This window comes from Takifugu flavidus, chromosome 2, assembly GCF_003711565.1.
Source record: "Takifugu flavidus isolate HTHZ2018 chromosome 2, ASM371156v2, whole genome shotgun sequence".
In the NCBI taxonomy this organism is placed as follows: Eukaryota; Metazoa; Chordata; class Actinopteri; order Tetraodontiformes; family Tetraodontidae; genus Takifugu; species Takifugu flavidus.
Window position 1 is genome coordinate 2,699,534 of NC_079521.1, and position 19,947 is coordinate 2,719,480.

Sequence of the window (19,947 nt, forward strand, 5' to 3'; positions counted from 1 at the left end):
AACTAAATTCAGAGAGAGGGTCATTTATGAAGGTCCATCTGTCCGGTCTCCTCTTTCCCTTTGGCGCTGTGTTGTTCTGCATCAGTTCCCCAGGGAACCATCTGTGGCTTTGCGTCATGACATGCACCATTATGTACACCGGGTGGTTCCTAATTTGTTCAGGCAGTTGGTGGTGGGCAGGTAACTGTACAGCGTTTATGTCCTGCAGAAATCGACCTCTGCTTTGGCAGGACGCTACATGATCAGTTTAACTAAGATTAAGCCAGAAAAGTACTAACCAAGCTAAGTTGAGCTGCATATTTGTGCATATTTTACTCATTGTTATGTTACAACTAGTTGATAAAGTCAGTATTACTCAATGTAGGCTCACATTCAGTTTTTTGCAACTGCAGTCCTACTTTTGTCCCAGGCTATTAAAGAGTTTCTTAAAAAAAGGATTTCTCATCAAATGCTGCAGTACTGTCTTCTATTTTTCCAATGGCCCACTTGAGGAACCGTAATAAAAAGGCGTAGAGTAGAATAAAGCTTACCATCAATCATCATGAAGATGAAAAATATGGGAAACTCACACTCGATGCCATCAAAAAGCTGGAGAAAGACAGAGAGAACGAGAGCGAAAGTTAGTGTTCATCATTCGTTGATATGAAAGTAACAGAGGGGTGGAATGAGTGGCTCTCAGGATGGAACAGCAGCTGGACAGTGGGAAGGAAAATACACTTTCTCTTCCATTTTCCCCAATTCAAGTGGTATTCGTTGTTTTGAGGATGTCTGCAGGTTTACACCGAAGAAAACAGACTGACAAATGAGAGAGAGAAAGGTTCTTCTAAGCTATGAAAGGCGTGTGTTCTCCTCATTTTCAGGATGCAAAAACACTCAAGTCTCAAAACTCACGTTGCAATAATGTCTGAAAATAACTATAGTGATACTCGATGTTACGACCATAATGTTTTTACTGGATTTTCTCATGATGGCGAGCAAAGCAATACTGGGTTGAGAGCAGGCATTTCGAAGTCCACAGGCACGAACCTAAAAATGGATTTAAAAAAAGCACCATTTGAGTTCTAGTGAAAAATTTGGGCAAACTACACTCACTGGCCACTTTATTAGGTCACCTGTTTAATGCCTTGTTAACAGAATTAGCTACTCAGCTAATCATATGGCCGCAAACTCATGGATTTGGGCATGTAGTTGTGGTCAGAAAGGGGAAGGAAGAGGAGTTTCTGATCTACTGGGATTGTCACAAACAACCATCTGTAGCGTTTCCATAGAATGGTCCAAAAAGAGCAAATAACCAGTGAGCAGCTGTTGTGTGGACCTAAACATCTTCTTAATGTGAGAGGTCAGAGGAGCATGAGCAGACCGGTTCAAGATGATAGAAAGGTTATTCCTTGGTTATAACCAAAGATTTCAGAACGCCCTCTCTGGACATGTGGAACCTTGAAGAAGGTGGGCTACAGCAGGAGACCACAGCGGTTCCCCCTCCTGTCAGCTCAGAACAGGAAAGTGAGGCTACAATTCTCACAGGCTCAACAAAACTGGACAATAGCAGATTAGCAAATGTTTCCTGGTCTGATGAGTCTGGATTTCAGCTGCAACATTCTGGTCAGGTCAGAATTTGTTGTCAACAGCATGGAAGCATGGATCCATCCTGCCTGGTCTCAACGGTTCAGGTGTGGGGAGTATTTTATTGGCCCAGTTTGGGCCTCTTAGTACCAACTGGGCATCATTTAAGCATCACAGCCTCCCTGAGTGTTGTTGCTGACCATGTTTGTCCATTTATGACCACAGTGGACCATCTTCTGATGGCTACTTCCTGCAGGATGATGCACCAGAGTCACCAGGGAGTTTCACGTCATTGTAGATGTGCAGCTGACACACCTGCAGCAACTGTGTGATGCTCTCGTGTCAACATGGAGCAAAATCTCTAAAGAATGTTTCCAACACCTGGATGTCATGAAGAATTAGGGTGATTTCTGAAGGAAAAAGTGGGTCCAAACCTCTCTTGCAGACTGAACCCCAATAAAGTGGCCAGTGAGTGTAGATCCTCACTGACACCAATAAATGGCTGATTGATTCTGTCCATATCATCCATCTCATTACTGCAATTTGGCTCCACAGAGGAAACTGAAGAGGTTTTGAAACAAGGAGGTTGTGTGCGATTTTTAGATACTGTTATTGAGGGAAGGAGAGAGGGGCTGCTCACACAGTCGGTGCCGAGGGAGAACTCGGCACAGCTGTTACCTGTTGACAGTGACTCTCTCTCTGTGTCTCTCTCTCTCTCTCTCTCTCTGAGAGAGAGAGAGAGGTGCTCGGGAGAGCGGAGCTGAGCGGAGCCGCCGTTTAATTTAACAGGACGCTGATTGCTGCGATGCTCCACAGATGTGCTCTTGGCTCTGTCCGCTGTGATTTCCACCGAGCGTTAAGAGCTCCCCGTTCGTCTGACCGGAATCTTCCGACTTGAATCTACATACATAGACTAACGATCAGAATATTTGCTATGTTTGAGCGTAAAATCAAATGGCAGCAGGCACCACGGGTCATTGCCCAGCACTGATGAGCTGACAGGAAACAGTGTTCTGGCTCTTCAGTTCCGTGAGGCAGCCACGAATCTTCATCAAACCGAGCAAACAACGGTCAGCGAGGTTGCGCCTATTAAGATTCTATAAATATGTATATATTTTTTGAGTAGGGCAATTTGAGAAATGGCATTTCAATCCCAGTTTAAACTGCACACGTGGAGAAATAGATAATAAAGTCGACAATGAAATCTAGGCTTGCGATTTAGTGGCTGAAAGGGTGTAAGAAAATATACAACCCTGGCAAATGATGGTCGCAACCCAGGGACCAACCAATGGCCACCATCCTATTTACAAGGACACCATCCCCAAATCAAAACGGGTGTAAACATTGTACAAACAGTCCAATAGTTTGATGAAAACACTGAACAGCTGACCACATAATTTCTTCTTCTGTAGCGTGTAGCTGGTTATTACATCAGTATGTTGCTGGTCTTGTGTTTCTCTGAGCGTCTGGATGTTTTTCGTCAACAGAAAGAAAAAAAATATGTACTACGGCGCATTTTCCAGGATGTGTACCATGACTATTTTGACTCTCTAAACTTATTACTCTGCCATAAATCCTATTAAACCCAGATACATGCCACGGGAATGCAGTCACACGCATAAATAGACACAAACCCTCTTATGAAACGGGCAGAAAAGATAGTCGAGTAAACGCCAGCCTTAATAAATCCAGTAATTCTATCCCATCTTGTTTACGCTTGCTTAAGGAGGATCAACGGAGGCAAACAGCAAAATGATAAACACCTTTTTCTCCCTCTATAAACCGCTTTTGTCAGTGGAATTTCATTAAGCTTCGAAATAGATCAAACAGGCAGCATATTTTATTCTTTGGGAGACCCAATCAATCCAGCATGTGAGACAGCACATGAGCACGTGACTCGTGTGCAGACTAAATGTCAGAAGCTGTAATTAGCTTAGCCCGTATCCGATGGAAGGTGAGGCAGAGCTCTGTGCATGAAAGGCAGAAGCCAGACGGCGGCCGGCTTGGCCAGGCTCCCCCCGTGGTCATGCGTCCTGTCGTGCTGTGACTAAACAGGTTCGTTTCCCTGGTGGTTTGCGCTCGAGCAGCCGGACTGATTGTTGAGGCTGTCGATCACACAGACCACTGCTCTCTGTCCACGGTGCCCAATCATGGACCATAGATGTCCTCCCTGCTGGGGAATCTCTCCGGCAACCCCAACAACTTGTCTCAGCGTCCTGTGATCAGACAGCGGCCCACGCTTAGTCCCACCCTGCTTGTTATTTGGTGGCTTTGTGTTTGTTCCCTCAAGGAAATGACATTTAATTTAATACCACTGCAAGGAAGCGATTCTATCCTCTGTGAGTTAGTCTGAATGAGTTTTCAAATGATTGTTTTTGGTTCTTATTCATTTCCTTCTATTGGAAAAAAAATCCCATTTAATCAGGAAAGGTTTAAAATTATTATTGGCAAAACAAAGGTCAAGTTTACCTTTGTTGTGCCAGGCGGACTGAGCTCTTTTAGAAATAAAATAGACAGACAGGTTTTTAAGCTTAGAATCTCATCACGATGCTAACAGAGTTTGTCAAAGGATGTATCATAAATTTATCCTGTGTCCAGAAAAACTGGAAATAATGGGAACAACTGGTCGCTGTTTGGGACATAGTGACAAAAATACAATATCCTAAAGACTTAAATCTAAATATGGGGCATTCTTTCAGCTTGCTACTGTTGGTTTGGTTTATTCCGCTCTGCTAATATGATCAAAGTGTGTGTTAGAAGCCTTTACAGCATTTCAAAAATTAGCATGCCTGTACTTTAAGATGCAGTGGCTGAAATTAAAATATCCATTTATTAACTGCTGCGGTCTTACTCTCACTGTGTATAAATAACTTGGAAGATTGCTGGCATATACTCTATTTATTCATTATCCTGTGAATTAGCAAACATATCCTGTGAATTAGCAAACATAAAGCTAATAAAATCCCACGGCAACCCTTCACCCTCCAGCTGTATGGAGGCGCAACATATTTTTAGTTTTCTAAAAGGTGGAGGCACAAGTGGCTGCAGTGTTACAAGGCTAATGCAACGATGAATAAAACTTGATTGTTTTAATTAATAGGACGAATAAAATGAATATCAAATGACTATTTTTTATGCACATCCCACATGGCCGTGGCTGCTGAGCTATGCAAATCTCCTCATAAACACTTCCAGCCCTGAGCCACTGAAATGGTCCAACAAACATTGTCGAATGTAGACAAGCATTACAGAAACAAATACATCTCAAGGGTTCGTTAATGTCATCTCATGTAAATAAGAATGCAAACTTAAAAGGAAATAAAAGATGCCAGAAGCATCATGACAACCCTACAAGTAGAATTACCAGATCTGCTAAATAAATAACTAACAAATTTAATAAAACACAGTAATAAATATACTCAAACCCCCAATTACTGAAAATATTAATATACATTGGCTTAATGCTGTATAGCCTCCTGCCTGTGGGCGAGAAACCGCGTGGTCAGGGTCGGTAGGGTCCCGCGATGCTAATGCACCTGCTGGTGCGGACGTCTTCCATACATATTTCCTTAGTGTAAATTATTTTTAACTGCAGGAAATGTCAGGAAACAGAATGAAATCTTTTCCCATTGTGAAAATCCCAACTTTTCTTCAATAAAAGACTAACCTCCCTCACAAATGAACCGTCTGCTCCTCGGAGTCAGAGTACAAGGTGACCCGTAAGGCCGGAGGATTGTGGCTGATGAGACCTCATGAATGACAAACATCACCTCCAGCTCCCCGTCACGTGCTTCAGATCTCGAGCCGTTGCTCCATCAGACTCCCACACCTCATTAATGCTGTATGGTCTGCTCCCAACCTCTCACCACCACATCACCGATGGTGCCTCCATCCATGTCATTTCCGCCAGGATCACGCAGGATTCAAACAAGACAACGGATGTGTGGACATTTATGGCGATTCCACATTTATTGTAGGCAGTGTGGATTTACATTTCAGGCCTACTCCGTTTTCATCTGCATTATGTGGTTTTTCACGTTTTTTTAGGGTTTTCTTTTAAAAAATTCTTCCCTTTGAGATGTAACTGTCACATTTGCCTCAGAAACCTTTTTACTTGGTTCTGTTCCTCTGCTTTTTCCATTTCGATCAATTTTCCTGCTCATAGGCGACCGCCAAGTCACCGATGTGCCGATCTATTGCTTGTTTTTAATCGCTCAGAGAAATTTGGCACATTCAAAACAGGCAATTGGCAAAACAGGCAATCAGGAAAAGGAAGGAAATTCTGCTCCTTTCATTTTTACAGCACTCACCTTCATCTCAGCAGGCTTGTAGTAGCGGCGATTTTTGTCCTCATTAGCAGTGCGGTAGCCGTCACGCAGGAAGCGCTTAAAGCCGTACTTTCCCCGCAACTTTCGCACGATCTTGTCGAGCGTCTGACTGTAGAGAGCGTCATCGTCCACAGCAAAGGCTGGGTAGCTGATGGTGGGAAGCAAGGCGGCGTCTGTGTTCTGCCGGGGACCAAACGTTCACATTAGCCAAACAACAAGCTGTTTTAACAATGTTAGAATCTGAATTATTACTTCAGCCGTTTACCAAAACAGATTTAAGCTCCTGTGAGCAGATTCTAGGTTGGAATTTGAGGGTCTTCCCATCTGAATTGGAAGAACAGTTGAGGAATGACAGGTCTCGACTGTGCAGCCACCTCTCTTTCAAGGGATCAGTTTTAACTCTAAACATCAGCGGCCAAGTCGACTGGAGTCCAGATGTGAGCCTTTATGTGCACAGGGCTGCTACCAATATTACCTCCTTACTGTTCCAATCTGCATGATGGCACCCTTGAGCTGATAGAGAGGAAATATCTTCTCTGGGAATTCAATTGCCCAGGAAGTGAATGCGTGTGGAATTCTGAGTGAATGAGATATTACACTGAGACGTTTGTTATCGCGACCTTAAACACTCTCTGGTTTCTCAACATTAGAGCCGATTAAACATAAAAATCACATTAAGACAAATTAATTCTGGCTGTTTTAATTGCAGTGGGTAAAAATAGAGCGTTACAATTCTGGATTATTGTATTCCTGCAGCTTCCTTCACCTCCACTTCTGCAGTCACCCTTTCATTTTCAATGTCATGTGAGCAATGCACCATCCACAGCACAGGACAAAATAACCATTTAAAAGCTTTGTTGATTCACTTGGGTTGACTCACCTTTGCGTCACGCTTCTAACTAACCCATTAGGTTATATACCATGTATGGTGTATATTATATGAATACATAATACTCTCTGTAATTACAAAATATAATTACCACATGTGATGCATTAATAAAAATAATTACACAGAGTTCACTAATAAATGTGAAGGACTCACGTGTGAGCGCGACTCTCTGGGCAGAAGGGAGGACAGAGTTTGTCTGTTCCTGTTGTGGGCATCCAGATCCACAAATATGACGGACCAGGAACAGCCCTGCAGAGCAGAAACACAGTCAGAGACAAGATTCTGGATAAGACGAAGCAGCCGTCCTGCATTTATCAGAGGAAAGGAGCCCCTGACGGCCAAACGGCTGCACTTGAAAACCCCCTCCACAACACTACTGTCAAATCAGAGATATTTGGAATTCTACGCGGGTCTCCACAACAGTCAGGTAGGAGCCCTCCTGCTGCTCATCAAACATTTACAGTGAGGCTACTACAACACGGTCCGCACCCTTAAACACCTCTAGGCAGGTGAGGTGGGGGCCACTTATGCTCTTTCTTAGTTGTGGGAGTGATCAGAGCTTTCTGGTCCCGAAAAGTTGTTCCACTCTGCTTCACCCATCCGTCAGCTGTAGCTACATAAAACTGGCCCAGTCACTTCTGCAACCTGCAAAGCCATTTCGAATGCAAGTCCGATGCATTATGGATGAACAATGGAAGAGTGTATTTTCCCACTTTCCAAATACAAGTCCGGCCAGTGCTTTTAGTCAAATCAGCAAGCTGTCCTGTAGCAATCTGCATAGTCTAGTAGATCCTGGCCAACATCATCACGGCTACATGTTAAGTCAGAGAAAGGACAGTTTTCTGTTTTTGAAGGAGCAAGATCAAGATTAAATACATGACCAAGGTTTAATCTTTGTATTTTCTATGTTTTTTCCTGATCCTATTTCACGAAGAATTAATGGCGCCGATCCAAACAGCTCAAATAAACAGTAATTACAGCAATCGTCAGGCAAAAGGTTAATTACAGCCTGGAGTTGATTAGCTATGATAACTTCAAACAAGATGGTGGAATCAGGAATTAACGCAGACAAAGAAAGACAAAACTGTCAAAACTCACAGTTACAACCAAAAACACTCTATTCTCACTCTCAGCGAGCCGACCTTTGGGGCGACCCAAGTCTTCAAACTTTCTGGGCATTTATCGGAGTTAAATTCATTCATTTATGTCCTTGAAGGAAAGAGCATTTTACACAGTGTCTGCTGGGGCTGGGCAATAACTCTAGATTTGATTTTGGCTTCCCACAATCATGATTGTTGACTTAACAAGACCACTGTGCCATATGCTCACGTGTTGCTCTCATTCTGTCCTGTGATGTAAATGTAGCAGCACACGCTACCTTGCTGCACCCCACCGCCCCCCCGAACAAAAACAGGAGTTTTGATTTTAGCCCGTTTTGAGGGCGAGGAAGGAGCAGGTGATAAACCTGGGAAGAATGGTAGAAGGAAGGCAGCCTTTGGTGAAGAAGAAAGGGAAGAAAAATGCCTTCGGCTTTGAAAGATGAGATGTTTTGTAAGGGTTGCTACATGCTGGTCGCCTCAACACCGAAATCATTGGAAAGCTTTTCATAAAGTTGCGACAAAGGAGCAGAAAAAGCCACAGAAAGTTACCGTTCCCTTGTCTCCCGCCACCATCAGTATGCCGCCGCAGTTTATTCATTTTTTTGGCAGTTTAACTCTGATCAAACATCAGTCGTTAAAGTTCAACAAAAAGCAAATTCTCAAATCAATAATTGTGATTTCAAAATACTGATTTTTTCCATAGTGGAGCAGCAGTAGTGTCTAACCTCACTAAACCGGCTGTGCACTGTGGGAAAATGGCCAGATAATAAGTGAAACCACCTGGGATCCAGTTATGTGAACAACCCTCAGTGACCTGAAGCATCCTTGTGGTTTGTGATCAATTTACTTCACAACGCTCAGGTGAAATGACCAAAAAAAAAGACCAAGACAGAGTTCTTTTACCTCACGAAAAGGCTAACTGTGACACACTATCTGCAGCCCGGCTACAATCAAAGCGATGGGGGTGCATTGCAGGGCTGAGAGTCAGCTGGGAAATCAAGATTGATAGGGATCATTAATAAGTAACTGGCTGGTCTGTAGAAGTTTCATTCCCACAGGGGCACAAGACAGAATGGTTCACAAACACACACACACCCACTTACAGAGACATCACACGCCATGGATCATAAAGCAGCCATCCCCATAAATGGATTCTTTCAACAGGCGAGCTGAATGAGAAAATCCATTCTGCAGGAGCGATTATACCACCCATTATGCATCTGATCAGAAAAGCAAACTGTGACTTTAATAGATGCTCATCATCACAGCTCTGATCACAAGTGTTGCAGGTCGGGGAGTGTTGAAAAAAGAAATAGTGAGGGGGGGGATCATATGTTAGGAGAATATAAAGAAGACTCATTTGCGAACGCGTTAGCAGTGCTGCGTATGCCCTTTATCTTCAGAATAAAACCCTAGTTAAGAGATATTTACCAAAAAATTCAAAGTAAACATCAACTGTATTGACCGATCACCGTAAACACACGCGATCTCTTGATGGATCGACTTGCACTTGGACTATGGAGTGGCATCATTGGCCTTTATGTTAGCGTCCATTTCAGCACAGTGATGAGGGAGCTTCTATAGAGAAAACCTACAGCCCACTAGTGATGGGACGAGCGACACTGGTGCGTCAACACTGTGCCGAGAGCTCAAGAGTGAAACCCCGTATCGGTGCGTGTATCGCTTTAAGAAAGAATCACGTGACCGATACAGGAATTGTATCGTTTGGATGAGCCGCGCCAAAGTGTGTTTATAAGGAAACAAACTGTATCGACATGTCGTGGGTTTGTTGGATGGAGTTTTGCAGTTGCGCAATTATGGATCGTTCTAAGAAGTTTTCCCCAGGGTGGAATAATTTTGATCTTGTGACTCCAAACAAGGGAAATCTTTTTCCTTTGAGCAATGTTTACTGTTGTATACAATTTTTAACGGTGGCGCTTTATCAGTTTATCAAGTGAATGACCTGTGATACATATGATAGTCAAGTCAAGAGCCTTACAGTTGCTTTATTCATTTTATAGGGTTTGTTTTTTTAACAAGTGAATGCACCTTAGTTTTTACTCTGTTCTAGTAAGAGGTTTGAATTGTTTGTAACTTTTTATGTTATTGTAGGTGAAGTGTCGGCTCTGCTCCACAGAGCTCTCTTACATCAATAAGAGCACTTCATCAATGCTGAGGCATTATAGAGCTCGGCATGGCAATGAAGAATTGGCAGATACTCGTGACAGAACCAGAAAACATCCAGATCTGCATCAACTTGCACTTAAAACTCTCTGCTCACCATCGTCATCTGCACCGTGTGAAAGAGTATTTTCTAAGGCTGGGGAGCTGGTGTCTAAGAGGAGAAATTGCCTCCAAAAACTTTTGTTCCCCAATAAAAATTCATAAACTAATCACTTTTTTGTATTATTTCATATGATTTAACAGCTAAGTTAACAAAAAATGTGTGTACATAAGTAAAAAATTGTAACTCTGAATTGTCACTCAAATTTGCTATATTTTACATACCAACTCAGTTTAGCAAACAAGGAATTCCTTTACCTGCAATCATTTTATAACTACTGCAGGGGTCACTATCAGGTGACCAACACCGTATCAATACAGTGCCGACACAGTTTGTGTAGTGTGTCAATACACTCCTTGAGGTATCATCGTCCCATCCCTACAGCCCACGGTCTATACACTCCTCGGATATTAGAAAATTAGAGGAAGATAAACAAGTGAATGTGAATACCTGGTTTCCAAAGAGGTTGAATCCATTGATAGCTTCCAAAGCAGCTTTAGCGAGACCCACCGAGCTATGAAGATAAGAACATTTCCACATTACACAATGTTTTTCCATGAAAAGGTGGTTTAGACACAATTGACCTCTGACCTGACGTGGACAAAGAGGCATTCACACATGATAATATCCATCAGGATTCAAGGATTGAAGCTTGAAGGCTCTCAACACTGTTTCAGTGCAGCTTGTGAATCAAATGAATAAGAATGAAAGAAACATTCTCATTGGGCAGCCACCATGAATGCGCAGCAGACTAAGCTTAAAACAACTCCAATGTCATTTTGTTTCTCTTTCCACTCTGTTTCAAGAAATACGGGCTAGAATAAATTGAGAGAAGTGGAGCGATGGCTGGCAGCTGCTCTGCTGACAGGTCTAAAAGCATTTAATTCCATTAGTAAAGCCTGAACAATGCTTCAAATTTAATGGACGGCTGGCTAAACGATTTAAACAAGCCTTCAGTTTAAAGCAGTTTATATAATGCAAAAAACTAACCGGTGAGGCCACATCTCTTTACATCACACGAAGATACAGATACAGGAAGCGACAGCAGAGACACATTTGTTGGGAGGGAAGATACAACCTCAATGCTCGACCTTTGTTGTGTTATTTACCATTTAAATATAGATGTACGATGTGTAGGCACATCCATAATTGGATGAAGCCATTAAATCAGCGGTACCGCTCTGGTACTGTCTGCATAATTGTCAGTTATTTACCAAGACCTATTTTAATTTAATTCCTGCTATTTCCCACCAGCATTAATATAATAAAACCTCTTAAATATGGAAAAAAAAGGTATTTGCTTCTCTAGTGACAGATGATTTTCCCTTCAAACAACATTTATTTTTACACCCTGGTGTCTTCTAGATAGAGAATTTGATACAGTAAATAAAATGTCTGTTGTCAACAGAGGCTACTATAATGAATTGTGTGATTTAATTTGGATCCATAAATAACTGGGTAAAAATGAATAGATCTGTTCCTGCTGATCCCCACAGAAACATTTCTGCCCACAGGCACACAGAGTTGATCTGTTCAGCTTGATTTACACGGCTCCAGCCCTACTTCCTGTTTCTGTACAGCATGTTAATTGGTTACCGTGTGCATAAGCCTATTTGCTAAAAGTGGAAATCCAAAGCATGACCTTGGAGGGGCTCCTTCACGTCTTCAGATCATAGTCGTTATCGTTTCTGAGGACGGCTCGCTAAGCTGCTGCCAATAACCTCGTATTGTCAGGCAGAAGAATGCTTTACAGTGATAAGCTGTGGCAGAAACTGGGATTTTTATCAGCACACTAAGGACGCGGAGGGAGGCCAGATCAACTTTGCATGAAAAATTAAAAAAAAAGTTAGGAGAAATAAATTTAAAAAATGAAATCTGAATTCAGTGGCTATGATAGTGGTCCAAAACTTTGCTTTCTTACTATCTTTTACAGCCAAACATGCAGAAATGGTGAGTTTATATCTCCATCTAAATAACATAGAATGGAGAGTTTAACTATTTTAGTCTAAGCTCGATGTATTGGGCCTGGTTTCTTGCACTTTTCTCCTTATTTAACCAAAAACAAGAAAAAGGTTTGCAGGCATCACTGTGTTTGATTTGTTTAAAAAGGGTGGACATAATATGGTAATAAATATATATTTAAAAATTAATAAAATGGTTGTGCTTGCACAGGTTCTTTGTCACGCAGAAAAAAGGAACAGCTGATTTATTACATACATATTTAAGATTCCAGGATGGTTCTCCACTGGTTTAGCTTGATTACAGCCTTTTTTTAATGGTTTTAATAATTCTAAAATGGCCTAATGAGACATTTTAAATTGTCATCATGTGGTAAATTATAGGGTGATACTGTCAATAGTTAAAATTGTCTAAAATAGAAAAGGTGTCCATGATCATGGGTCAGAGATAGTCAGTAATCCACTGGTCTCCTACTGTTGGTTGATACCTAAACTTTATCTTTGAAGAAAGTTTTAAACCACCCATAAACCCAGGTGCACTCTGCAGAAGCAGGAGCATCAGAATTCAACACCACACTTTTGTTTCACTGACTTATGGCGAGCTGTGATCTTTGTGTGGATGTTTAGATGTGCAGGGAAAAAGCAAAACGTGGTGTCCTGCGGACAAAAATCAAACCCCTCTGAACAAAAAAGTCTCATTGTAGTCTGGGAAATGACTCAGTTGGCAGCAATGATAGAGATGCAACCCGGGAGATTTCTATAAGGGCAAAAAAGCTAATCTAAAACCACACCATTTACTGTATATGTTGCGGAGATTCTGACAGACCTGGAATGCAGCTCGGTGCTGCCGTTGTTGTATTTGCTGCCTCTCTCCCACATGCCGTAGTCGGGCACTCTGTAGGCTCGTTCCACACAGAACACCAAGTTCTGGATGAAAGACACCTACACAAAGAAACAGCAGAGTGAGAGACTGGACATTAACATGCTGAGGGAATATAATTAACATGTTCAAGGGCACATTTACTCTCTTTGTCATTAAGATGAAAGTCGGCTGGATCAAAACTTAATACAAAACAGCCACAAAGATCTGCGAGAGCTGACATTAAAATGACTCAAAATAAAACATCCAATTATTTTATCAGCTTAGGTGAAGTAATAGCGGCGTCCTTGATTTCCTGAGCCACCAAAACAAAATGACGGCCTTGTCTGTTCAGGGCGGAATCAGCAAAGCAAGACGAGGTAGAAAGTGAAAGTATAGAGTCATTAAAGGCTATCAACACATGTAAGTAAATATGAAGGTAGAGCCAGGAAATGTGCGATGGCTTAAAGTCATTAAATTATTTAAAAAACAGAGAGTAGCAATCTGTGTGTGTGTGTGTTAGAAAGAGAGAGAGAGAGAGCGAGAGAGAGAGATGGAAGATCTAATCTGAAATGACAAAGTGAATGGAGGGAGTGGTAGAGAGCGAGAACAAAGATTGAGAGATGGAGATACAACCCGTGTAGGACTTAAATAGGCCAATATGTGAAGGATGGAGGGGGGAGTGTCTGTGTCTGTGTGTGGAGGTGCTTTTTCTTTCCTCATTTGGGGTTTCACGAGTTGAATGATTAACGACGGGAACTTTTAGTATCTTAATAGTATCTTAATGAATTTTAGTGCCCACCAGCCAAACTGGGCCCCTCTCTCTCTCTCTGCTGGACAGACGACTGTGCCTTCCATTTCTGTTTCCATCTTCTTCATTTGCATACATGTGCACAGTTGCATGCTGCAAATAAAAGAGGCTTCATCCCGATGAGGCCCTTATTGTAAAGGCATTATTTGTAAGTGTGCCTGGTGTTTGCTTTCCTCCAGTCTGGTTAAGAAAATGAGTTTCTGGAGACGAAGATGCTTAACGTACGTGATCCATGCTTCATCCATGCTTTTTTAAAAGAGACTTCACAGCATCTAACTTCAACAAGTGTTACCTTACAAAAAGCTCCAGAGGATTCCAAAGTGACTTCAAAAGACTTCAGGAATCCACCAGTCTGCAGTTGGCCAATGATCTACTGGTGTGGACACTTTGGGACTCCACCAACAAGGGGGCACCCAGTCAGAACACCCTCGAGAGCACAACATAGACTCTAGTGGGGCCAGGATATGACCCCGAGTGACAGCCAAAACAACAGAGCAAGGCCACATCAGTGTGGATTCAGAAAGGCAAAATCCACCTTTATCCCTGAGGGGACTGGGCATACTTGAATAAAGCATTTGGGGAGAGTTACGACAAATAATTTCCAAAAACAAAGAGAAACGTGACTCTATGATGTCTAATGATGTTTGTCTGTGTTGGACTCTTCACCTCAGTTTTTCTTTGAGGAGAAAAATTCCCTTTACATTCCTGGAACGTGACAAAACGTGTCTGACAAAACCACAGAGGCAAAATACAGCGTGCGTTAATGACGCACTAATGAGACACTCCATTTCATGCAGCCTGAAACTGAAAATGGCGCCAGAGTGGGGGGTTGATAAAGCCGCTTCCCCGAGGAGTCGCTGTAACCTTCCGATATCACCTCTAGAATGAAAAATCAAGAAACAAATAACGCAAAGCAGCTCCTGGCTCAGTACGGTAAATGCCACCATGCTTCCTAAATAGTAATGCAGACAGCCATCTTAATGTAATCTAAATAGAGCAACTTTTAAATATTTTCCAGGTAAATACACACATTACACACACTCTTACTGGCTCCCTGTTGCTGCTTCATCTTGAATTATGTAGCAGCCCAATGAGAAGCATTTAAACTGGCAAATTAAAAAAAGAAGGTGCAAATCAAACAGGACTGTGCAAATAAAAGTATTTTGGTGAAACCTTTAGTTTTTAAACCAGGGGAAGAATTACACCCTTGTTTGTCAGTGAGTAAAGCTTTGAATGAGCAAAAACTAACAGAATTAATGAAGTTTGAAGCTCCTCTGGGGCGCACATGCCACAGAGGAGGGGGCAAGCGTAGCCAAGCGGCCCGGTTGTTTTAAAGGCACAAAGAACAAAGCCAGTAAAGGCCGGCCGAAGCAGTAACAGTGGGGATCGATGTGCTGCTGAATGAGGAGTTGCTGTTCAGTTCCCAGCAGGATGTTTAAGCTTCAATGGCAAAATCATCTTTATGTTTCCCTGGTCTAAAGACAAGGGGCTCCACAAACAAATATAAATGTGAGCTCAGCTTTAAAAGTGACAGAGGGTCCCCTGATCGTGCATTTGTGCCAGCCTAATGCATCTGTGGAGGATTTATAGAATAAATAACTGGGTTTAGAAACCCTCTAGGCTCATTTTGGGCCTCATATTGGGGCGTCAGGTGGTAGCATCACCTAACTCAGCACAGGGTTTCATTAGGTTCTTTTGAAAAAGATAATCCAGGTTAACTAACAGATATTAACAATTTTCCAAGTCTCATTTGATAAAAAGGACCAACTACAGCTGCCTCTGGTGGAACACAATCAGAATCAGATTTACTATGTCAAGTATGTGCTCATATCAGGAAATTGACTTTGGTGTTTTTGACAATCAACACAGACAATAATCTAATGTTGTTGTGATGTCATCGACATTAACGCAAGTTGGCTGCATGATTATAGCATGCTAACTTCGGAAGATATTTGCTGTGTTTTATTGTGGCTATCTGAAATAAGACTTGTTTTGGCGGCACTATATTTAACGAATGAACAAACGAATCTCTGCATATGACCTTTTGTGGTGACTCTCATTACTCAGGAAACTGCTTAAACAAAATCAGACATCCAAAAAAGAAACCTGTCAGACTCCAAAGGGATTGAAATTAACACGGCCTAAACTTTCACTGTGGGATTGTTACAAGGTCAGGTGCAGCATCGGTGCTCAAAGAGCTGTTTAGGATGTCGCCCTACATTATAAATCAAGTCTCCGCACACACACACACACACACACACACAGTAGAAAAGTTTGACTTGGCCTTTCTGAGAAAGTTGTAGCTTCATAGCAGACACAATGTAGAGTTCCTCAGGCATGTCACTTAGGTTCAGTCAAGATTCATTTAAACACACACACACACACACACACACACACAAACAGCTCACATATATGCTTAACGAGTGGCTCCATCACAACCACTAAATGATTATGCTACATGAGTGTTAAACCAACTTCCTGTTGAATAGAACATTATGGCATCCAGCACCTGCAGGTAATTATCATTAAGAAATAGTGAAGTGCCTCTTTATGTGCTTTTCTTAACAACCCACTGATGAGGTCGGTGATAACCTCAGTGAATATTTCTGTGGGGTTAAATGACAGAGTGAGCTGAAGATGAGGAAAAAACTGTTCATGAGGACGGTGGATACCGGCTGTGGGTGGATTATCAAGCAAAGCAGCGCCCGAATCCCTTAAATTGATCCCACTGAGAGCCACTGCAGCGTCTGGTTTACCTCGTCGGTGTTGTAAATGATCTGCAGACCAGAGCAGATCATCTCCACCAGGTACAGCAGGAACAGCGAAACAGCATCAATCTGCAGCAACGACAGAAAGTGAGACACAACCCTGTTCAATTTAAGACCTCTGTGCCCTGCGAGGCATTTCTACAGTTTACAATACTGCCCTCTTTAATTTCCCCTTACAGCGACGCTTATTAGCTATTAAACCTTTAATACGAGTGACATTTGTTATGATAATTTACTATGATGCCTATAATATCAGAGGGATAAAATGCTCTAATTTACTGTCTGACATCAGAACATATTGGATTAGCTGAGACTTTCTGATGCAAGAAGCAGTTTTGGTTGATTTCCTATCAAGCCTGATTGAGGAATTGGAAACCTTTCTGAACAAATGATCCAACGTCTTTCTAAGAATTACACAGACAGGCAACTGTCGATACCACTGACAAGGGGATAAACTGTTGGTGTGTCAAAGCTACATCCATCTCTCCATTCACACATGCAGAAATGAACACGGGTTTACACATATGAGCATTATCCTATAAATTACCATTGCAATAAATAAGTGCCAGGAGGAGAGATCAATGCTTTTACTTTGGCCATTTATCTTCACTAAGATTTATTTTCCCCACAGGCAGCCAATGGTCAGGATTCCCTAGACCAGTATAGCGATCAGTAATGGAATCAGTGCAGTGGAGCTTTACAAGGAACAGCTTTGAACCCTTTTCTACTTTGTTTAAAAGTGTGTGAACGTATGGATCTGAACTCAGAAAGTCTCAGGCTTTTAATGTTGGCCTACATTTACTATTTACTGAAACCAATTAGTTTTAAATGTAACACTGCTAACGCTTCAAGCAATATACAGCTTTGTGAATACATTGCGGAGACACTCCTGATCAAAATCTTTAGACCAGCAGAAAAATTATAGATTTGCATTTTGCACTCTTGGATCTAAAGAAAGTTCCAAGTCGAGTTTGCAAAAACAAGAGATGGAAGCGAGACAAGAAACAAAAGCTAAAATCTGGCCAAATATTTGAATTCCGTGTCATTTTCTGTCTGTCCCACCTCCTGATGGCAAAGGCAAAGAAGCTTCCTGTGTTTGAAGTGGTTGGATTGTTGAGATAAGCAAGGCGTCGCGCAGCGTGCCATCGCTGCTGAGGTCAGACGCAGCCAAACAGGCATTTTCAATATCTTCAGAGAACCCGGGTGGAACAAAAAAAGTCAACTGGTAGAATCAAAAACTGCAGCAGCACTGAGCCGGAGGACCCGATGGGCTGTCCGTCAAGATAGGGGACGATCCACGACCCAAATTAAGACCATTACTGGTGCGGACTGCAGCCCAATAACCATCAGGCAGCATTGACAGAAGAGCTTAAAAAGGGAAAAAAACATCTTCAAAGGCCACATCTCTGTGCCATTTGGACCGCAAGAGAGCACCAAATGTGGACAAAAAAGAAAAATTACATTTTATTTGATGGTCCCGATGACTTCCAATGTTATTGACATGACAAGGAGATCCAGCTCGTGATGTGCTGAACAGGAAAAGGGCACCATCGTGCTGCAGGGGGCTCTTTTCTTGGACGGACCGATAGAACCTGAGGTGCAATGGTGCCAAACGACAGCTGGCTGGATGAGATGCTGTGGGAGGCTCCCTCGTGACTGAGGGCCCTCCTCTGTGTGGTCAGGACTGGGAATTTCCAACAGGACAATGCTGCCTTTCAAAATGGCCGCCTGACCAAGGACTTCTTCCTGATGTCACACTTTTGGCGCCACGCACATTTGGGGAAGGAAAATTTACACAAATGTTGGAATGTTGGAGTTACTCATTAGTGAGTGCTTGAGATTATTTTAGTTTTGAGTCTGGGGGGGTCATAATTTTGCTATGGTCTTAAATGTTTCATCAGCTGATGAACAGCCCCTTTCAGTTCTTAACAACTGTTTATAATAAAGTGCTTCATTTCTTTCTACCTCGCTTCCATTTCTTCTTTTGGTATTTTGAGACTCTATTTAAACCCTTCAGACTCCAACAGTGTAAAGGTTTAATCCTTGCAGTTTTCCACTGGTCCCAAGACTTTGATCAGGACTGTATGTTATTGATTGTGTACAGTCTGTTGAGAGCCGAGTGCCAGACCTGCAGGTGGTGGTAGTCCCTGTAGGGGTGGACCTCATCCCCAGTGTCCACGTTGAACACTGAGTGCAGACACTTGGTGGGGCTGGGGTCCTGTTTAAACTGCTCCACCTGCACAGAGACAAGCAATAAAGGCAATGAAGAGAGAGCAAGGTCAAGGGTAGAATTCATTTCCTCCCCAGAGGTTCTGCAGCAGCCTTGGACATAACTGACTGTCCTGTATAAACGCACTCTGATGTCTTTTAAATCATATCACCCTCATTGCTGCTCGGTTAATACTTCATCCACTTTTATTTGACTTCCTTTTATATTTGATCTCAAAAAGTTCCACTTGCATTCCAGTACACCATTTTTGCCAACTGAATTTTGTTTCAGCTGCCTCGTCACTTTTAATCAGCTTATTGTTGTTAATTCTGTAGTTCCAGTTACTATCCTAGATAGAGAAATTATCATACTTAGGGGGTCGTCGAATCGTTAGGTCACATCTTAGCTATGCTGTTATAGGCCGAGGCTGCCGGGGTCCAGAAACATGATCACCTGACAGGCCTCTGTCACCCCACTGGGTCATGGTTTTCTCCTCTCCTCTCCTCTCCTCTCTCTCTCCTCTCCTCTCCTCTCCTCTCCTCTCCTCTCCTCTCCTCCCCTCCCCTCCCCTCCCCCCTCCCCTCCTCTCCTCTCCTCTCCTCTCCTCTCTCTCTACCCAGCCCCCCCATCAGCAGGAGGGTCCCCCTACATGAGCCTGGTCCTGCTCAAGGTTTCTTCCTGTTAAAGGGGATTTTTCCTTGCCACTGTTGCTTGTCTGGGGTCAGGCCCTGGGATTCTGGAAAGCGCCTTGAAACAATTTTGATTGTATAAGACACTATATAAATAAAGATTGATTTGAATTATACTTGTGTTTTCAGTAACTCATCTGGTTAATTTGATTTGAGCATCTCCCCCTCTCACTTCAATCAACATTATTAAAGTAGAATTATTCCAAATGAGTGTATATATTCAACATAAAAAGGTCAAAAATATAAAATCATTCTATTCTCAAATATTCTTGGCGCAATTTTTTTGGCACAAAGTGTCATCTGCGCCATCCCTGAGATGTTCGACATCACTGAAATCTGTGGGAAAAAGGACAGATAAGATCTGTTACTGAGATTAAATGAAGTACAAAAGTCAAAACGTCCCCCAAACTGATCCAGTGTTACAGCGAACAGGCGGCACAATTCCACATTAATATAGGTGAAGAATGACACGGGTGTGTGTTTTTTATT

General features: G+C 42.4%; 1 protein-coding gene across 4 annotated transcripts in view; it reads right to left on the reverse strand.

Annotated features, from left to right (window-relative positions):
• phkb (phosphorylase kinase, beta) overlaps positions 1–19,947 on the reverse strand; it is a 69,776-nt gene that overhangs the window by 35,372 nt on the left and 14,457 nt on the right. For all 4 annotated transcript variants that reach the window (XM_057017395.1, XM_057017389.1, XM_057017394.1 and 1 more), the window contains 7 exons: positions 18,689–18,796; positions 16,549–16,629; positions 12,949–13,064; positions 10,615–10,678; positions 6,934–7,029; positions 5,874–6,071; positions 531–588 (listed from right to left, as the gene is read on the reverse strand). In XM_057017395.1, the coding sequence (XP_056873375.1) occupies positions 531–588; positions 5,874–6,071; positions 6,934–7,029; positions 10,615–10,678; positions 12,949–13,064; positions 16,549–16,629; positions 18,689–18,796 (721 nt within the window). The remainder of the gene's footprint in view (positions 1–530; positions 589–5,873; positions 6,072–6,933; positions 7,030–10,614; positions 10,679–12,948; positions 13,065–16,548; positions 16,630–18,688; positions 18,797–19,947) is intronic.